The following is a 22,020-nucleotide window of genomic DNA, read 5'->3' as shown; positions in this document are numbered from 1 at the left end:
CAGGAGGTTTGTCAAGCCCACTTTCTAAACATAATTTATTAATAACTAGTCTTTAAATTAATTCAATTATCATTACAATTTTTAGGGGTTAAAAAAACAACATCTTAGACTACACAGGCAGCCCTAATGCTTGTATATTACTTCTGCATTTAACAACAGAATCAAATCTATTTTATTCTAAATATAATAATCAACATTTAAACATAACATTTAAATCTTCATTATATAATTTTTTATACTGCATTTCAGTTCCTTAGTTTTTTTTTATTTTATTTTTAATTTAAACAGTGGATTTTATAACCAAGCTAAGTAATTTAGGCTAATATAATGTCAATATTTAAAGATTTCTAAAGGTGGATACTGAATGACTTGACTGACGTTACATTACAGACAGGTTTTAAATAAAGTGTGATAATTTATTCATGTTTATTTTGTGCTGTAACTAGCAGTACAGAGGAAGAAATTATCATATTTGCTCACTGTTTGAACTGATATGCCAAATAAAAGTGCATAAAAACTGCACTCTTAATTTCTCACATTATCCTCATAAAATGGACTGAATTTTAAGTGTTTTCTATTCAACACAAAACCCCTTGCGATTATTAGTTGAGATTTGCGTACTATATAATAATTATAAAAATATAAAGTTTTATTTACGCATCAACTACAACCACACAGACTAAAAGATAAATGTTGATATTTTTAAGGATCAATATCGATTAATATCAAGATGTATTAAACTTGAAGTTTCATATATGCATGTGTGGTAGTTAAAACAACACTGTTTTGTTTGGTTTATCGAACACAAAAAACACTGTAAAATGTTCACTTTATCTAAAAAGTGAGTAAACCATAAGCTTTTAACTAGGCCTGTCACAATAATCAATTTATCGACTTATCGTACAATACATGGACATGACCTCAATAATTTTTGGTGTTACAATAAATATTTACAAATTCACAAATATTGTTATTGCCATTTTACCATTACATTTACATTCTACCTCACTGGTGTTGAGGTTTATATTTGGACATTTAATAGTGTATAAATGTTGGAATTTCAACATCAATATTTTTAACACGAAATTACACAATCTAAATAACCTAATAATGGAAAGTCTTTGTCTCTTGAAAGTCTTTATGGCTATTTACATTTCTATGCTGTTGTATTATAATTCTACAATCAGTGGCATAAAAAGATCTCAATAATATCACTTTTCACAACAATTTCTGTGACAATATAATCACACAACAAAAATTATTAAAGCAAATACTCCATTAGGGACTCAATGGAGTTTATTTTATAAAATGTGGAACCCTGTGAGTTCTTTTGTTGAGACCTTACCTTCTTTATCGATGTAACCCCCAACCCCACCCACCATTTTTTTTTCTTCTTCTTCTTTTAGTATTTAGCATATTATTTTGGGTTTTGGGTTGGGATAAAGGTAATGTTTTGGTTGTTTGCATAACAGTATTTCATTATTACTCTATGTTCAAAACCAGCAGATTATTCAGTTTGCATGTCATGTACTTACTGTTATTCAAGTTTCTGCTTGATAAATTATTATAGAAAAAAAATCTTTATCGTGACAGGCCTACTTTTAAAGCAATTAGTTGACTTTACTTGAAGTGAGTAAATCCGTTGCCATAAAATTAAGTAAATGTATATTAAATTTCCCTAACAGTTAAAAGTTGGGTTTACTCACTTTTTAAAGTAAAGTCAACTTGTTGCTTTTAAGCCAATTGTTTACCCTCTTGTTTTAAGTACAGGAGAGCTGGGATGAAAACACCATTTTTTTATTTAAATGAAAACCTTTTAGACAGAAATATATTTTTGCTCTGGTTACAAACTCATAAGTGTGATCTATCAATTTTTAGGTGGCATTTAAAAAAAAAGTAGAACAACTTCAAAATAATTTCACTATAAACATAAATTGCACATTGTTAATTTTGACCATTCCATCAGGAGGAACAAAAGTAACACAGGGAGGGTCAAAACTGGCTTAATCCTGTTTATTTTTAATATATCTGACTAAGACCTTGTTAAAGTTCACTGCAAACATATTTTGGACAAAAATATTAAATGGCTTTTTCATTTTAAATGTCACTTCCATCAAATGTTACAAAAAGCAATCCAACAGTGCAATATGGTAAAAAAAATTTCATTATTATTATTTGCAATGTGCATTACTTTTGTAACACATGAATCAAAACACTGATACCTCTAACGTGGAAGTGAAAAATAAGGTATGGCTATTTGTAGTGGGACATAACTGACAGTGTTACTTTCGTCCCCGCAGGAACTCATGCCATTTAAACCTGAATTACTTTTAAACTGAAAAGACTGCTAACTTAAGGATGTGTAATTACACTAAATAACCTGTAGATTGATCATTCCAGTCATGCATCAAAAGAGAAACAACTTGAAGAAAAAAAGAATCACTACAATATTTACTTTTAGAACTTAAAAACTGAAATTCTGACCTAACCGCGGGACATGGTCCTGAAATCAGCTGATATTTGGCAGATCCATCAAGGATTGCATGCTGAATGTGCTGCTATAGCCTGGAAAGCAAATGTTGTCAGGGCTTTGAGAAAAGTGCTTTGTTACTTTCGTCCCACATTACTTTAGTCTCCACTCTCCCCTAACTAATTGCTTTTTACAGTGAAAACTTTCAGTACAAATATCAGTACTATACTATATACTATATACTTTACAACTGCACAATTCTAATCACATCCATAACTGATAATGACCGAAGCATGTTAAGGATTGCTTTTACTGCAAACAAATCATTTAAACATACACATTTAGATTGTTTCACTTAGCACGGATTAGAGTGCGGTTTAAACTCATAGATCAATCATTCAGCTAACTTTCAATTAAAGACAAAATGTAGCGGCAGAGAAACGACAACTTGGGAGGGAAGCACAATTAAATGAATGTGGTCCACTTCAATAACAAACTTGCTCATAAACATGTCACAAACACTGAAAGAAATTGCAAAACACTTAGGACGAGTAAAAGGAACACCACAGCATATTAACTTTGTCATTATTACACTTTATTGTTTCTTTGCAACATTAGCCATGACCCTTTGTCATATCTGGCGAGAATTCTGTAATGCTTCAATGTAACCTGAGATTCAAAAAACGACTCCCATGTGGAGTGCTTCAATTAACTCCGACATTGGTTTGACAACGCGTGAACTGCTATTTTAATAGTTTTGAATCATTATAAACGGTACTAACATAACAAAAACTCTAACAGTACAAGAACAGGTGTTGTGCTGGGTGAAGCCGATGAATCTCTTCCCCTACTTTGAAAACAGTGAAAACCGATTCGAGACAGACTAAAATCAAGTCTTTTTTTTTGTGTGGGCAAAATGGAGAGTGGATAACACAGAATGAAAAATAAACGTTTTAACACTGACCCAAGGCACATCTGCATGGTACGACATGCTTTGATTTCTGTTTGAAGATCTGGTTTGAGGCTTTCAAACCTTAGTGAGGTTGAAAAGGAGCATTTCTGTTTTCCTTCTGATGGTTATCCAAGAAAATAGACAAAGAAAAGGACTTGCTGCATTGTGCTCTTTGGGAGGCTTGGAGTTGATGGATTAAAAAGGAAACGCCTATGCCTTTCAGAAAAAAAAAATTGTTCCTCGATACGGGTGTGCATCACTATTAGATAAACATGGCTGCTAACTTGCGTGAAATTGGAATAAAAAAAAAATACAATTAAATAATCCCCTTACCATTTAAGGTTGATGGGGCAAGCTGTCTATGGAGGATGAAACCTTCAAAAAAAACAATACATAAATAAATATGCAAATAAACAATGACTGAATGAATAAATAAATTCACAAATTCCTGCGAAAAAATACAACAATAATGCAAATAAATAAATATAAAATCTACAAATTCTTGCATAAATAAATATATAAATAATTAATAATGCAGGCAAATGAATAATTAATTATAAATTACACGAATGTAGTGGAAATTAGAAAATGCTAAACTGAAATTCGATTTTCTGTCCCATTTTAAACCTTTATTCGTTTTTGAAAAGAATTTCATATTTACTTTTTCCTCCTCTCAACATGCTAACGAGAGAGTGTCTGTCAATCATCGAAGGCAGTTAAAATTAAAAATAATAAAATAATTCGAGGGTAATGGGCGACACGGTGGCTCAGTGGGTAGCACTGTCACCTTACACCAAGAAGGTCGATGGTTCGAGCCTCGGCTGGGTCACTTGGCATTTCTGTGGGAAGTTTACACGTTCTCCCCATGTTGGCGTGGGTTTCCTCCGGGTACTCCGATTTCCCCCAACAGTCCCAAGACATGCACTATAAGTGAATGTATGTGTGTGAATGTGAATAAGTGTGTATGAGTGTTTCCCAGTACTGGGTTGTAGCTGGAAGGGAATCCGATGCGTAAAAAACATATGCTGGATAAGTTGGTGGTTCATTACGCTTGATAAGGTGGCGACTCCTGATCAATAAAGGGACTAAGCCAAAGGAAAATAAAATGACATTCCAAAACAAAATTTTTCTATAGATCAGTCAATGTTGGTATAAAGACCGCCTTCTGATGATTGACAGACGTCCTCTCATTAGCATGTTGAGCTGAGGACAAAAGTAAACTCGGAACTACATTCAAAAATGAATAAACGTGGGAAGGGGGGGGGGGGGGGGGGGGGGGGATAGGGGATCAACTTTCAGTTTAGCATATTCTTATTCACCCAGCATTCGTGCAATTTATTTAATTATTTATCTGCCCGCACTATTAATTATTAACATATTTATTTATTTAGAAATTTATGGATTTATATATATTTACAGTGCTCAGCATATATGAGTACACCGCCTCACAAACCTCTCATTTAAATTTATTTTTTTCAATAGGAAGCTTTACAATATTATATATGTGCCGATACATTAGATTTGTCAGTACCGTAGTAAAATCTGGAGCTATATAACGTATAACGGTCAAAAATTAGTACACCCAAATTTATATGTTATAGAAAAATATTAAATAAATTTTATTTTTTAAAAGAGCTAAATTCAAGACACAAAAAAATGTATATAATTTGGTTGAAATTTTTTAGTTTGTAATTTATTTATCCAATATTTAGCATGAATTTAAATTATCTTTCTATTTCTAAAAATGTTTTGCGACTGAAATATTATTTGAATAAATATATCTGTTTATTAAATCTGTTTTGTTTAAATATACCAAAATACAGGGCCTATATTCACTAAGAAATGGATACAAATATTCATTTTCAAAATGGGGTGTACTCATATCCAGAACACTGTATTTGCCAATTTACTTACTCTAAAAAATGTTTAATGCAGGCATTTATGGATTTATTTAATCATTTATTTATTCAAATGCATAAATAAATAAATGAATGCATAATTCATTGTCTTTGCAAGTTTCGTCCTCCATAGCTATTTAAAAAAGGGCCACCTGAACTGCGCTAAATTAAAACACTTCCTTTAGACTTTAAACACCACTAAATACTTCCACACATTGAGATTACATGTCAAACGCGTATTAAAGCTAAATAATCGTGAGGAAATAAAATAAACAGAACAAAATATAAGAATCAGAAAAAAAGACTTTAATTCGACTACAAGAAAAGATTAGATGAAAGAAAAGCTATTTTTGGTATATCCAGTACAGTGGAGGGTTAGTGGGTATCGTGTAGCCCTTTAAAAAAACTACAACAGGACCATCGCAGTAGCTATTACTACAATTCTCAGGGTGTACATGGGCATGTTACAATCCGTCAACTTCCTTTTTTTCCCAAATCATTATGTGAAACATTATATATGTAGACTTGCGAAAAGAGTGCAATGCCAATGGTTTTATTTCTTTATTTAAACTTTAAGTGTGTCTTGCTTTTCAATTATACAAGGGCTCATCGGACACCTTAAGTCCTTTGTGGGTCAAAAGTGGATTCTGCCTCACAACCCCCAACTAAACGATCCAAAAAATGAAACACAACCAAAAAAATCTGACCTTGCAACACCCCCAAAAAAACTGCGGCTGTATTTCAAGCTATAGCATCATCCGAGTTGCCTCTGTAGGAAAAGCTGTAGTAAGAGGAGGTTAGTATCTAACGTTACATCTGAATTGGGGGTATGTTTTGAGGATTCCCAGCTGCGACGAACTTCGCATGTCCTTCCTATAGAAGAGGCAGGGAAAAGATGTGGGGGATAGGTGGGAAAGGATCTTCTAGGAGGCTCCAAGGACAGTTCACCTCAATGAACGATGAGAGCTCCAGCAGCATAACTCACAGAGCTGTCCGACCAGTTTCGGCACTGACTCGACTGCGCATAGTTTAGGAAAGAGAAGTTCATGTCTATGCCGTTCTTTTTCAGTTCCGCCACGGCCTGAGAATCAGCAATGAAGAGATGCTTTTAGACCACAGACAATAGTAAATCTTAAAAGCTTGATAATGAAAGACATTAGTTGGGGGGGAGGGAAGAAAAGATGACATTAATAAAAGCTCCGCACCGGTTAAGTGCTTGACTAATTACCATGCTTACGGGCTAGCCATTATTTGCATTATTCTGCTTCTGCTTTATTGAGTCAACAATGGTTTGCTAAATAAAATGTCCTGAGGGAAATTCACGGAGCCGTTCGAATGAATAATTCATTAGGTACTTACATTTAGAAGAACGCCGATGGGATGGCGACCACAAATCGTATTATGATATTTCTTCAAGTAATTGCTAAAGGACATGGGGTCCAATTGTTCTATAATTCCCATTCCCTGAAAAACATGAAAACAAAGAAAACACATTAATGCATATGGGTCCCATTTTGGTTTCAAGGGTGATTTATATTAGTGCTGGTAATGATTAATCATATCCAAAATAAAAGTTTATTTTGGCATTACGTGTGTTTATTCATTTTATATATTTTTTATGTATATGTGATACAAACACATACAGTTGAAGTCAGAATTATTAGCCCCCCCATTTTTCCCACAATTTCTGTTTAACGGAGAGAAGATTTTTTTTTTCAACACAGTTCTAAACATAATAGTTTTAATAACTCATTTCTAATAACTGATTTAATTTATCTTTACCATGATGACAGTAAATAATATTTACTAGATATTTTTAGCTTGAAGTGACATTTAAAGGCTTAACTAGGTTAATTAAGTTAACTAGGCAGATTAGGGTAATTAGGCAAGTTATTGTATAATGATAGTTTGTTCTGTAGATAATTGGGAAAAAATATAGCTTAAAGGGGCTAATAATTTTGACCTTAAAATGGTTTTCAAAAAATTAAAAATGGCTTTTATTTTAACCGAAAATAAAAAAATCTGACTTTCTACAGAAGAAAAAATATTATCAGACATACTGTGAAAATGTCCTTGCTCTGATAAACATCAATTGGGAAATATAAAAAAAAAAAGAAAAAAAATATTCTGGGGGCTAATAATTCTGACTTCAACTGTACATCAAAACAAAACTATACAAAACTGTCACATAGATATTTTAATGTATATATAATTTGTATCTTATATTGTACATATATACAGTATTTTATAACTACACATATATACATGTATATATAAATATATATATAAAACTATAGTTTTTTTTATGTGATTATTTGTTATTAATCTTTACCCAGCACTACTTTATATACATAGAAAGCATACTGAATGCAAGTATCTACATTAATGTCTCAACTTTTGTTTAAAATGTGTCAAAATATGGTTTCATGTTTCATCATCATTCAGAATAACCAATATATGTGTGCAAAAAGAAACATTCTTATTCTGACCTGTAATTATGAAAATATAGCATAAAAAATAATGGGATAGTACTAAATTTGATTGTATTTTAAATATATGATTTATTTAAGAGCAAGATTTTTGAATGTCATTAAATGTTTATGATAGATTTTTTTTGTAATATCAATCCACTTTATTTATATAGCACTTTATTACAACCAGGGGGCTGCCCAAAGTGCTTTAAACATTAAAAAACACATAAGATGGTTAGAACACAATCTAATCAAGAGTGTCAATAAAACAATAAACCGGCATTTTGCACTACTGAATATCAAAAGCAGTTCTAAATAAAAAGGTTTTAAGTTGTGCTTTAAATAGTGCCACATTCTTGATGATGTGAAGTTCTATAGGAAGGGTATTCCACAGTGTTGGACCTACCACTGCAAAAGAACAATCACTCTAGTATTTATATCTTGATCTGGGGACTTCAACCAACAACTGGCCTGCTAATAGGGCCCTGCTAGGTTTTTGAACCCTTAAAATCTCTCATAATAATGAAAACTATTAACTGGATTAAAAACAAACAACAGTAGTTGTCAACTACTGAAAATCAATTGTGAATTTAACATTGAGTCAGTAAAGAGTGAGTAAAAGACAGGTGTATTGTGCTCACTTTACGACTATTTGTAATACATTATTAATAATAAATTAGTAATAAATGATTTATATTTTCAAAACTCTTGAAAACCACTTTTTCATCTTTGACCCAAATATTTCTTATCAACATCAACAAGTCATTCTCATTAAAACAGTTAATAATATTATACATTTCATTTTTGTTTTGGTTATGGCTCTCTGATGATGAAATGCAGCATTAGACATCTGGTGTAGTTTAATTGCTTGATATAAACTATTTAACTCTCCAAAAGCAAGATGGATTTTCAGGTACACAATAATGAATGCCTATTTCCTAGAAGGAGCTGCAGATCAAACACAATCCTTGTCCAGTAAATGACCCTACAGATGCAAAAGGGCTCTGCCCAGTTGGTAAGCCTTTAATTAGGCTTGGGTTGCTAAGAACATCTGCTATTTGATAGACTGTCATGGGTGGAAAGTATTAAAATCGGTCTTTGAATCACCGACTTCCACGTCAGAGTAACCATAACAATGACTCTTTAGCTTGGAGAAAAATTCCTCACTTTTCTTTTCCCCCTCTAGAAACACCAATAGGATTAAACATACTGTGTTTCCCAAACCAGAATGGACCGCTTGCATGTAAATCTCATATATCAGACATTAACTGAGTTAACCAGAAGCAAAGGGCACAAAAGTTTACCATTTTATCAAGGTGCTCGATAGATCTGTAAATCTCTCCTTGGCTTTCATCGTAGTAGGTGTAACGGAAACGCTGACCTGCAGAACAGATTAAACAAAATATAATCACAGATCATTTAACTAGCAAAAAAAATCCTACAAATATACAGCATTAATTATGACCTTTATTTTGATTTGAATCTTGCTACAGAAGTCAGCTGGCTATTTAGGCAGCGTTTCTCAAGCTTCATAAGTGATGGAGAGGCTGAGAGTCTGTGCTGCTGAGATGTTGTGGGTGAGAGATGAAAATGAGCATATCTTTCTTACTAGATTCATGCTGCTTTCGTTATCATTCATTTCAGACACTTCATTTTATGAGTGGTTTGCAAGAAATTCGCCTCGCACAAATGAGCACACCATGCATGTCAGATGTCCACAGTGTTGCTTATTATAGTTTTTTTTTTCCTTTAGTTGACTTTTTATGCATGATTGTCGAGCATCAGATCATTAAAGTCCAACGGGTTGAACAGGAAGGAAATTACTACAAATATTAGTTAAGTATTGTGACGGATTTCCAGCTGAAGCAGAATATTGAATAAAAAGATGAGGTTTTACTTTAGTGTCAATCATTCATTCATTTTCCTTCAACTTAGTCCCTTGTTTATCAGGGGTTGCCATGGCAGGATGAACCGCCAACTTATCCAGCATATGTTTTACGCAGCGGATGGCGTTCAAGCTGCAACCCAGTAGAGGTAAACGCACATACACTCATACCCTTTAGACCAATTTAGATCATCCAATTCACCTATAGCGCATGTCTTTGGACTGTGGGGGAAACCAAAGCACCCGGAGGAAACCCACGTGAACACGAGCAGAACATACAAACTCCACACAGAAATGCTAACTGGCCCACCCGGAACTCGAACCAGCGACCTTCTTGCTGTGAGGCTTTAGTATTAACCACTGAGCCATGATATATTGTGAGATGAATCGCAATACATTTCAGAAGTCAGAATGAGTTTAATTTTTGATAAATATACCTATAACCCCGTACATACAGTATATACACCCCGTATATATATATCCCAAAGACAGGGGTTATAGATGTCTGTCAAAAATTAAACTTATTCTGACCTCTGAAATATATTCTGATTCTGAGAAAATATGTAAATGAATTAGCAGTAATTTTTTTTTTTTTGTGATTTCTTATTATTAAAACTTCATTGTTGCAAATGGTAGATTTAAAATGACAATTCATATTTTGGGAATGCACTTGAGGATTTTAATATCATTATATGATGATTCTAATTATGCATTTCAAATATGCTTGTGAGGTTTTTTTTATATTACCGTTACAATAAATTATTAATTATTTGGAGTGTAAATAAAAATAACAGTCACTAAATAAATCACTAAAATAAATTCACTGAACATGAGAATGCACACACACGCAAAGCTAAATTAAAAGTACTTGTCATAATGTTTATTGAGCAATTTCATGCAAATGTCAACCTTGTCAACCAAAATAGTCAAATCCTTTCTAAGTTTATGTAGGCTTGTATTTTACAGTACTCAAAAAATACTCAAAAATGCCTCTGTCAATGTTTTCAAACTATTATATTTGATTTACCAAAGTCACACAAGTGCTAATTTCACATCCGTTACATCCATAACGAAGCTTTTTCCTCATAGATGCAAGGATGTAAAAAAAATATAATCTGTAATTTTTGTTCTATAGTGAGAACTCATCCTTTTAATAAGCATTTTTTCTTTTGGGTTGTGTAATTTAATATAGTAGCAAAAGATCAAAAGAAAATCGGCACACTGCCACTTTAGCTCTCAACATTTTTTTTAATATTATAACGTTTTGACCTACATGGTCTTCATGATGAAGACCATGTAGGTCAAAATATTGTGATATTAAAAAAATTTGAGAGCTAAAGTGGCAGTGTGCCGATTTTCTTTTGATCTTTTGCTACTGCGTTTATTTTTTATTGAGATTCTTAGATGTGCGCACATTTCGGTTTCTTGTGTTGTTTAATTTCTACAAAGTATGTTGTATACTGCAAACTCGCATACTTTTTTGGTCACATCCATTACGCATGTTTATTTTTCTAATTTAAAATCTAAAATATGTTTGCAGATTCATATTTTTCAGATTCAAGTTGTTTTGGAAAAATATAAACAGATGCCTCAATATAATGTTGACATACAGTTAAAGTCAGAATTATAAGCCTCCCTGAATTATTAGCCCCCCTGTTTATTTTTTTCCCCAATTCTGTTTAGCAAAGAGAAGATTTTTCAACACATTTCTAAACATAATAGTTTTAATAACTCATTTCTAGGGCGAGACAGAATCTGCGGACATATTTCTGCAAAGAATTTTGTAAAAAAAATCTGCGGATTATGTGGACTGATTTTAGGAGTATCATAACTAAAAATGTAATTTATGAAATAAAAAATAATACATTTGTAACTTTTATTTAATGTTTAAAATGCAAATCCAATAAGATGCACTTATTTGGTAAAAAAGCAAGTCTCTCATACTATATCTACTAAAAGACAGAAAATATTACTTTATAAACCGTATTGTAAATAAATCATATGAACATTTTAATATTACTATTAATATATCACATAATATTAGTGAAATTAATTTAAAAACTGAATATATATAAATTTACACATTTCCATGAGTAACTATATAGACTCAATGATAACGCAGATTCTGTGTGGGCCTACTCATTTCTAGTAACTGATTTATTTTACCTTTGTCATGATGACAGTAAATACTATTTGACTGGATATTTTTCAAGACTCTTCTATACAGCTTAAAGTGACATTTAAAGGCTAAACTATGTTAATTAGGTTAAATAGGCAGGACAGGGTAATTAGGCAATAGTATATAGTATATTATAATTATCGTTATAGTATAACGATGGACTAACAATAGACTATCGGAAAAAATATATAGCTTAAAGGGGCTAATCATTTTTACCTTAAAATGTTTTTTTTTTAATTAAAAACTGCTTTTATTCTAGCCGAAAAAAAATAAATAAGACTTTCGCCAGAAGAAAAAATATTATCAGACATACTGTGAAAATTTCATGGCTCTGTTAAACATCATTTGGGAAATATTTAAAAAATAAAAAAAAATAAAAGGGGGGCTAATAATTCTGACTTCAACTGTATGCTTTCTCTGTGAATTAATGTTTTAAGTTTTTACCACCCATGTCACATCCATAATGCTCAAATTGCTCAATTGTTTTTTTTTCTCATTCATTCATTTTCATTCATTTCTCAATAATGACATACCCAGAGCACTGACCAGTACCAGAACGTCAAGAGCAGTCTGTACAAACCTTAGTAGATTTAACACTGACAAGATGTCAGCATCTTGTCATCAGTACTTCTCGTGTTAAGAACAGGAAATTACAAACTATAAATAAATGACACTGATCATTTTACTACTTTTTTTGACAGCTGAAAACTTAAAGCGTGCAAGTGGACACACACCCCAATGGCAGAAGTCAGAGGAAATGATGAAGAGATTGGAGGGGTCAGCCAGGTATTTGCTTAGCAGCTTGCCATATTCCTGCTCTTTAGATTCGCTCAGAGCTCCAACCAGCACAGGGACGATGCTGAACTCATCTTTATGGCTGTTTTTGAGAAACAAAAGCACAGAACAAATCATTTGTCTGCTCCCAGATGGAGATTTGACATTTGCACGTTCTTTTGTCAATGTGTTTTTAAAACGGTGTAGCCATTTCACATCAATAGCTCTGTAAGGGCTTTCAATTCTCCAAATTGCAGAGGTATGAGAGATTAGTGAAGAGAAAATGCTGAAAACCTTTAGAAATATTACAGTTGCTCGGCAACTAATTGCTCTGCTTGGGATAAAAAAAAATCCAAATGTCTAATCAAACATTCTGAGTAAATGTTAACTTCTCTATGCCCATATACAGTAATGTTTTAAGGGAATATTAGAAGCAGTTGGAGGTTTGAGTTCAAAAAAACTGAACATCCATCACATCACAGCAAACTAATTGCATGCACTGCACTAGGTAAACAGATCCTGACAACATAATTAGTAGATCTGACAGAGATGAATGAGCATTAGAGTGGGACGATGGGTCAATAATGCTGCTCATGGCCTCTGCATGGAGATGAGGTGAAACCTTGATAGTTTATTTTTCCCTCTCTTTACATTTTTGTGTGTTCTACACAAAGACATGTAGGTCTCAGGTAGAGGTATACAAAACTTAAGTACCACAAAAACATATTTTGATATAATATAATAATGATAAAGCAGAGCAGAAGATGAGACTTCTTTTGCTGATGTGTAGCATCACTAATATTCCTATACAGTAGTCATATGCATGATTTTTCAAAGAAGTCTTGTCCTCAAAAAGGTTATAGTTACTATTGTATCGTAAACACAGGAACAAGTAGCAGTAATGGTGTTGAATACTATTAATATTTCAAATGACTCTCCTTGTTTTAGTATAATTTAAAAATGCACTGTTGTAATGTTGTGAGTTTTCAGCAGTCTTCAGTGTCACTTGAATACTCTCTAATATAGTAATTTGACTTATACCTACACACACAGCGGGGGGAAAAAGTATTCAATATGTCATGTTTTATTCTGGGAAAATATTCTTAAGGAGCTGTTGACATGGAATTGAACCAGATTTTGGTAAAAACCCAAACAATACAACCATAAAAACAAAGCAAAAACAAATTGAAAAAATAGTTATTTGTAAGAACAATGGAATGACACAAGGAGAAAGTGTTGAACTACTAAAAACAAATTTAATACTTTATATAAAAGGCTTTTTTTGGTAATGGTAGCTTAAAGACGCCTCTCATATAAAGAGTGAAGTCACATAAATTGCTCAGGTGTGAGTTTTTTACAGACTTCAATAGAGTTAAAAATCTTGATGCTTCTGTGGGTCTTCTCTATCCAAACTGATCTTTATTTTGTATTCTCTATTGGATTCAAGTCAGGTGATTGGTTGGACCATTCTACAGCTTGATTTTCTTTCTCTGAAAGCATTTGAGAGTTTCCTTGGCTGTGTTTTGGATCATTGTCTTGCTGAAATGTCCACTCTGGTTTCATCTTCATCCTCCTGCTAATGTTGAACTGAAGCAGCGAATATTAATTTACACTGATGAAGAGCAGAGGGTTGCTGAATAACTACTGAGAGATTTTAGCTGCTATCTGAGCTTTCACTGTCTTTCTAAATCTCCCTTTCTTCATGTGTTCAACACTTTTTTCTGTGTCATTTCATTTTATTACACATAACTTCATTCATAAACTAATTAATATTGTTTTCTTTGTATATATGGATTTCTTTGGTTGTTACCAACATTCAGTGAAAAATTCAATTCAACAGCACTTTTAGAAATATGTTTAATGAAAAAAGATGATGTATTGAATACTTATTTCCCCCACTGTATATCTACCTACACATAGACATCACACATATACTATATAACTGCAAGTTAACTATGTTTATATAGAATAACCTTAACTGTTAAAGCTACTAGTTAATTAAAGTTATTAGTAACTAATAAAGTTACAGTAACTAATAAGCTTAACTTTTTTGTTATAGATTGCAATTGATTATAAAGCTGCTTTGAAACAATAATATTGTTAAAATGCAGAAATTATACAATTTTTGCAGAATAAAAGCATTTCTTTATGTCTCTGAACTAATCAAAGCCAAAATTATTAATGTTTGAATTCTTTCAAATATTTCCCTAGTGCTATTTCATGGAGATGTTTTTTATAACATTTTTAAAAAAATAATAGTTTCCATAGCTAATTTCTAATAAATCATTTCTATTGTCTTTGTCATGATGATAGTACATACTATTTTACAAGATACTAGTATTAAGATACTAGTATTAAGTGAAAATTAAACTAAGGTTAACTAGGCAAGTCATTTGGAAAAAGTACTTTGTTCTGTAGCCAATCAAAAACTAATCATTTCTTAAAGGAAAACTGCTTTTTTTTTCAACCAACTTAAAAGGAAAAAGGCAGGAAATACCGTGATAATATTTGAAAAATTATTTGAAAAAAAAAATTCACATTATTCTCAAAGGACTGTTTATGTTATATAATTCTCCAGTAACCTATATCACAGTTCTAGGTGATTCCTGAAATCTACAAAACAAAGTCACATTAAAAAAAATAACGCTAGTTCTTGACCTACATTTCATAAATAGTCAAGAATCATGGCTGCATCTTAAAAACTCAAATACAAAAGTCATCCACATCTTGAACAGGGGTATGATGTCATCTGGTTGGTAGTTACCTCTCCATGGCTTTAGCGGTATAAGGCAGGTGCATCTCAATGCTGTGTTCATCTTCATCTGTCTGCAGACTCATCCTCTCAAACATGCCCGTTTTCCACAGATCAGCGTAAACTGCCAAACAGAGATGTGAAGACAATCAAAGCCTTTGTTTATTGCACTGAGATGTTGCAATGACAATCACAATATCACAAAGCCTCCTTAATACGAAGCATCATCTAATAATTATATCTTATCGTTTCATATTGCATGTCTAACATCACAACGGCTATGGGAAAGCTAACAAAATGTGATCTCCTCTCCAAAGCACCTTTAGAAAGCAAATGAGCCTGAAGTTAAAAACAATCTGGGTGACACCTTTTCTGTGCATTGTTATTCAGTCAGCATTTAATCCTGCCAAGGTTTTGGTTTGAGAGCGGGCAGGGAGGAAATGAGTAGGCCTGTCACGATATCCATTTCTGTTGCAAAATATATTGCACCAAAATATATTGCAATAAACTACATTATTGTCATTTTAAGACCATTATAAGCCACTCAATATATAATGCCAGAATGACAATATAATATCATCACAATGCAAGTACACTCTTCCACAGAACACAACATATTTTATTTTTAGGAATATTTTATGTAATTATAGTCATTTAAATAATTTAACAATGAGGCATTGGAATTAGAACGTGAAAACAAGTGCAAGGTAAAAAATGAACAGAGGCTGCAATATCTGCTTGCAGATCTATTTTCAGTTGACAGATATCCACATGAAAATATAATATAGTAATTTATAGTAAATACTATAGTGTTTTTGACCTTACTGACACTGACACCTCCAATAGAGATAGAGATGTTGCATAATCAGCTAAAGTGTATGGGCGACATATATATTGCATCACTAAAAATGATTGAGGTCATGTCCATGTGCTGCACGATAAGTCGATATATTGATTTTTGTGACAGGCCTAGAAATGAAACTTCTTACCCTTCTGGTCGATCCTCAGATCGTACAGTGGTGTTCTGTAGACCTCGGCGGGGGAGAGGGCACAGCGAGACAGCGGCACGTGGTGAGAGGGGCCGAGAATGAACACCCTCCGACTGATGGATGAGAGAGCAGCGCTGCGGTTACCCTCTCTCCCCATGGCAAACTCAATATTACGGCTACGTCAAGAGAATGCCAAGTAAAAATGTAAATTAAAAAAATGCTTACGTGATGGAGGGGTCCACCTGCTTGTAGGCGTGAGCGGCACACGCACCGCAGTAGGTGTAGCCGGCGTGCCTGCAAAATACAGTCCTTTGAGAATGCAGAAATACAAGTGAAAGTGTTTTCTGGTTTCATTCCACTTACGGTGCTATTATGGCTCTGGCTGGACCCGCTATAGATTGTGCTTGAGATAACCAGCCCTCAAGTTGTGCGTTAAGCTGGGATCCTAAATATAAGGAGAGAGGAAAAATGCCATTAGTAAACATGGAGAATGTTTTTTACACTAAAGCTGGGACGATTATTTATCATCTTTTGAATGTAGTTTATAAACTGTCATACTGACTGTGTAGAAATGTTTTTATTCAGTCAATAGAAGTATTTCTAGTCTGACTTTATAACCTACAATTGATATTTTAAGGGCTACTTTGACAAAATCTGTCAAGACCATGTTAAAGTCAAAACTGAAAGATTTGTGTGGATATTTTTGACTAATAATGCAAATCAAGTGTTCATTCTGGCTTTAAAAAAAATCTAATATTTTGCCATTATTAAAATGGCACTTTTACACAGAAATACAATTCTGTCATTAACCGATTTACATTTAACACAAAAAAAGATAATTTGAAAAATGCTGGGGCTCATCGCCTTCTATAGTTATTTCAGTGAGTCCCAGCAACTGGCATTCTTCAAAATTTCTTTTTTGTGTTCAACAGAAACCCATAAACAGGGTTTCTGCTGGTTTCACCAAGTTAAAGTTAAGACTTTTTAAGGCCATTATGAATGAAATTTTAGATTTATACATAGGCAAAATGCCAAGGATTTTTTTTTTATATCCCAGTTGGAAAAGATTTCTACTTGACCTATCAAAAAATGCTTATAATTTAAGAATACAATAATAATAATTTAATAATAAAGATACATGTAAGGTCAGTATGCTCAGCAGTAAATTAATGGAGAACTTTTACGTAAATGTTACTGTAAGGAAAGCAATTAAATGTTGTTTTTAAAATAAAAAGTTAAAAGTTTTATTGAGATTGGGATTGTTGGTGATTGTATGTGTGTTAATAGCCATTTGGGTAGCTATACATGAACCAGGGTTTCTGCAGGTTTCACAAAGTTAAATGTCAGACTTTAAGACATTTTTAAGACCATTATGAATTACCTTTTAGACTTTTATAGGAATAGATGCTATGGAAATATATTTTTTAGAATATCCCAGTTAGAAAAGATTTTCACTTGCCCTATTAAAAAATTATTAAAATTTTATACATTTAATAACTCAATAAAAATTATTTTGTTGGGATATATTTGAAAATTAAAAAAATATATTCATTTACAAACCCTAAAACACTTTCCAAGAATAGAACAAAACATAGCTGTCAATTACTTCAGTCTAGAATAATATATACAATAATAATTCAGTAAATTAATTGAGACCTTTTCAACAAATGTTATTGTAAAGAAAGTAACTAAAGGCTATTTTTAAATAAAAAGTTAAAGCTTTTATTGAGATTGGGAATGTTGGTGATTGTATGGGTGTTAATGGCCAGATTGGGTAGCTATACATGAACAAAGGAAGAACAAGACCTGTTAAAAAAGATTTAAGACCTACAACTAGGCATGGGACGATAACCGGTTTCAAGGTTTACCGCGGTTTGGAAAAGTCAAGGTATTAAAACCGCAAAAATATTTTGTTATTTTGAATCTGTGTTTTTGAAGCCGGCCCATGCCTACCTACAACACAATATTTTAGTAGATTTAAGGCCTAAAATTTAGCTTTTGAGATTTAAGACATTTTACGACCTTTTAAAACCCCACGGATACCCTACATAAAGGTTTAAAACCACATGAAGTACAATAAATGAGGTAACTTTAATTTAACAATACCTTAAATGTTTAATACCAATACCTTAATTTAACAATACCTTAAATGTTCAATACCTATACCTTAATTTAACAATACCTTAAATGTTCAATACCAATACCTTAAATGTTCTTTTATTGCAAAAATGTAAAAAAAAAAAAAAAAAACACACACCACGCCACAAAACTGTATAACAGTATATTCAAGCATTCACATGAGGATTACTCATACAATTATAAATCAATCCAACAAATAATGCCTCAATAGGTGAAACGGCTTTTCTGAATGTTGATTTCAGCAATATTTCAGTCTCATACAGAGCCATTGTGCCTGCTCTAATGACTTTCTTATCAGTGTCAGACAGGACAAGATAACGGTTTTGAGAACCAGTCAACAGATGTACTTCAGCTGATTCTTTAAAAGGGATCAAGAATGCAGGCAATTTGGTCAAATTGTAACCGTTGTTAATCAAATCTCTAAACTGCGATGAATCATATGGTTACATCCCTAATGATATTCTCAAGAGCAGCCAAGAATGAATATTGATGAATGTGAAAACACGTTGATTTTAGCGTTGGGCGGATATGGATTTTTAATGGCTGATTTGGATACTAATATCTAGAGAGTTGGGTGGCTTTTTTATCTAATACAAATTAAATGACAACCAAAGAGACTATTTATGCTTTATTTGTGCACACATAAAGAAAATAGACAAATCAGTATGGAAAAGAATCAGTTTTTCTGGATTTATTAATTATTATTATATTATTATTCATATATAATTGAGCAAATAATACTACGAATAATATGCTTCTTGCATACAAAGAAAATTGGTCAAAATAGCAAATGTATGCCATGTTTATGCTCATTTTATATGGTGCAAATCCAATGTTTTAACTACAGAAGAGTTATGAAGTAAATATTTTAGGGAATAACTCATTTGCAATCACAAGACTACATTGTGATCCTTAAACAGAATTTAATAGAATCACTTTAATTCCATTATTACCTTTTAGGTTACAATCTGGATCTTTAAAATCAAGACATAACATAATTAATATGTTTTTATTAATGTATGGCACATCACTTTAAGTAAATTTCATTATCTATTACATATTGTATTATATATATTAAATATAATGTGTAAAATACACATTGCAAAATATCAAAAAATGTTTCAGACAAAACAAGATCTCTAATGCCATTGGCGGCATGCAGGTCATCCTGTAAAGCCAAGCAGACTGGTGTAAACACATCTGATCTAGTGTGTGCAGTACTAGGCTTTTGTCATGCATCCTTTGTTACTGCATGAGAAAAATACATCACCGGCCCTCTACAGACTTTCATGTGGTGACTGAGTGTGCTCTCTGTTTTTACTGTAACGTTAATGGAACTAACCAAATAAATACCGAGCGATGTAACAGTAAACACAAGATTAAATGACATCAGCATGAGAAAAAAAAAACAGTATTTTATTTATTCTAAAAAACACAGCTGTCATGTACAACTGTCATAGATACTTCATCAAATAGCTTTAGCCGTTAGCAGGGTAAATCCAGCCTTATGAATAGCGACAGAAGTTCATCAGTATGGATTTACTGATCCGGTAAAGCTGGGCTGGGTGAAGTTAGCGTGGATGGTATATTAATCTGTGGTATTAGTTTGTGTAGTTGTCTTGTGTAAGAAAATACACAAACACACACAAATACACACTGGCTACAGGCTAACCCGCTAACTGCTGGCCTGTTTTTGTTCTCTTCTGCTGATTTACACAGAAAAAAAAATGCACGAATATACTAGATACAAAATAAATAAATAAATAAATAACAAGGCAAATATGCCAGAATCCGTCTTTACGGCTTAGATAGTGGCATTTGAACTAAAATAAGTGGTTTCACTTCAATTCGAATTAATTTCCAACATTTAAAGTACTTTATAAAAGAATCACATGGGATAAAATAAACGACATTTTATGACCAACACCCGAGATTGCAGATTTAGAATAATTGCTGAGCAAAGTAAAATCCCTTTAAAGTGATACTATAGCAAAATTAAGCTACAATCATTCAGCTTTACATTTTAAACACAGTAAATTATAAAATGAACGACTGTCCTTTCAGAAAAAAATCTACACGTTATGAAACGCACCCTGCGGTCTTTAAACAATTTTAGCAACACCTATTTAATAATTCCCAGCTGATCTACAGGGCTGTGACTAAACCCCAACTGAGCTGTCTACGTAGGCAGCATCCTAGTCATCAAAGGAGCGGTCAAAATTGCTGTCTGAGCAGGCAGTTCACTATGTATTGACACACTTCCAGACTCTCTCACACACAGTAAGCAGGACACCGGACCTCAGGCCCGGGCCGCTCTCGGGTCTCTGGCTCTACCTGAGGCCGTGTACCAGCTGCCGGCGTGGCTCGCTTCTCTGCACACCATCCGGTTCGACATCTTGGTGCCCGCGCCGCCTATCTTGGTCCAATAAAACCTCGTCGGTGGGGGGAAGAATGAACTAAAAACACTATGAAAATATGCTAGCTCAGAAAGTAACGTTATATGACTGTGCTGAAGCTGCGTGCCGAGGGAAGCGGTGCTTTATATAATCTTGATAAAAACGCGAGACATATAACTGACGATACGCTTAAGTATAAAGAGGTTGATAGTCTGCCTGTGAAGAACAAAGATCCGACCAGTTCATCCGCTCGCTGCCAAGTTTGTCTCTGTTATCCGGATGGGCTGGTTTGGCCCATCTCGGCTTCCGTTCCGTCAGAGAAACTGGGCTGGTAGAGTTGATTGACAAACCAAAGGCGACATTTTCATTGGACGATGACTATAAGAGGCGTGACCTAGATGATGCATATGCTGATAGAGCTTTGATGATTGGATAGCTCGGTGTGTTTGTCTAGGATCTATTGGCGAAGAACATGTGGGCGTGGACTCGTAGCTCGTTTTGTTTGGTGAAAACATTCAGCAAATGTAACAACCAGACAGGATTAAACACACTTTTTTGTTGTGGTTTATTTTTTCTTGAAGAGTAATTGTGTGAATTGTTTTAGGATTGTCAATTGGTACAAAACACAGTGAAAGAATTAATTTGTATGACACATAAAACGTTGTTTGCTATATTGAATAACGTTTTTTTTATATTTTATTGGACTAAAACAACCTGTCCATCTTCGAGATCTGCTTACCTGTTGTTTCCTTTAATTTGATATATTTTTCCTTATTGTTATGATTATAAATACTTCACTGACTGTACATTTCTACTGTCTACCTGCAGTTTACCACCAGAGGGCACTGCTGTATAAAAGATTAATTGCCTGGCTTTTGGACCTAATACAGTGTTTCCTAAAGGTTGGTGTTTGTTTGAACAGCTTGTTTAAATAATAAATCCGAGGTAAGAGACCGGCTGCACTACAAAAGATATCGATATATCAAATTAAAGCAATTCAGTCAAATAGCCAGTTACTGGTTCTGTGTTAGATGTATTAATAGTACAATTTTTATTGTAGATATTAAATAACATTTTGTAATAATTTATAGACACAACATAAATGTCCTGCAATG

The 22,020-nt window shown here is 33.1% G+C and overlaps 1 protein-coding gene across 1 annotated transcript; it reads right to left on the bottom strand.

Annotated features, from left to right (window-relative positions):
- Positions 1-5,347: 5,347 nt before the first annotated feature.
- On the bottom strand, positions 5,348-21,204 carry memo1 (mediator of cell motility 1). Its single transcript, XM_056470638.1, has 9 exons — positions 20,844-21,204; positions 16,734-16,815; positions 16,596-16,664; positions 16,371-16,483; positions 15,394-15,505; positions 12,590-12,732; positions 9,096-9,172; positions 6,680-6,784; positions 5,348-6,401 (listed from the first exon to the last, which is right to left on the bottom strand). Exons 1-9 carry the CDS (start codon positions 20,902-20,904, stop codon positions 6,270-6,272), a joined length of 894 nt encoding a protein of 297 aa, XP_056326613.1. The 5' UTR covers positions 20,905-21,204; the 3' UTR covers positions 5,348-6,269.
- Positions 21,205-22,020: the final 816 nt, after the last annotated feature.

The sequence above is a fragment of the Danio aesculapii genome, chromosome 13, assembly GCF_903798145.1.
Source record: "Danio aesculapii chromosome 13, fDanAes4.1, whole genome shotgun sequence".
Lineage (NCBI taxonomy): Eukaryota > Metazoa > Chordata > Actinopteri > Cypriniformes > Danionidae > Danio > Danio aesculapii.
The sequence above is the reverse complement of the archived record's forward strand: the minus strand, read 5'-3'. Positions and strand labels throughout refer to the sequence as shown.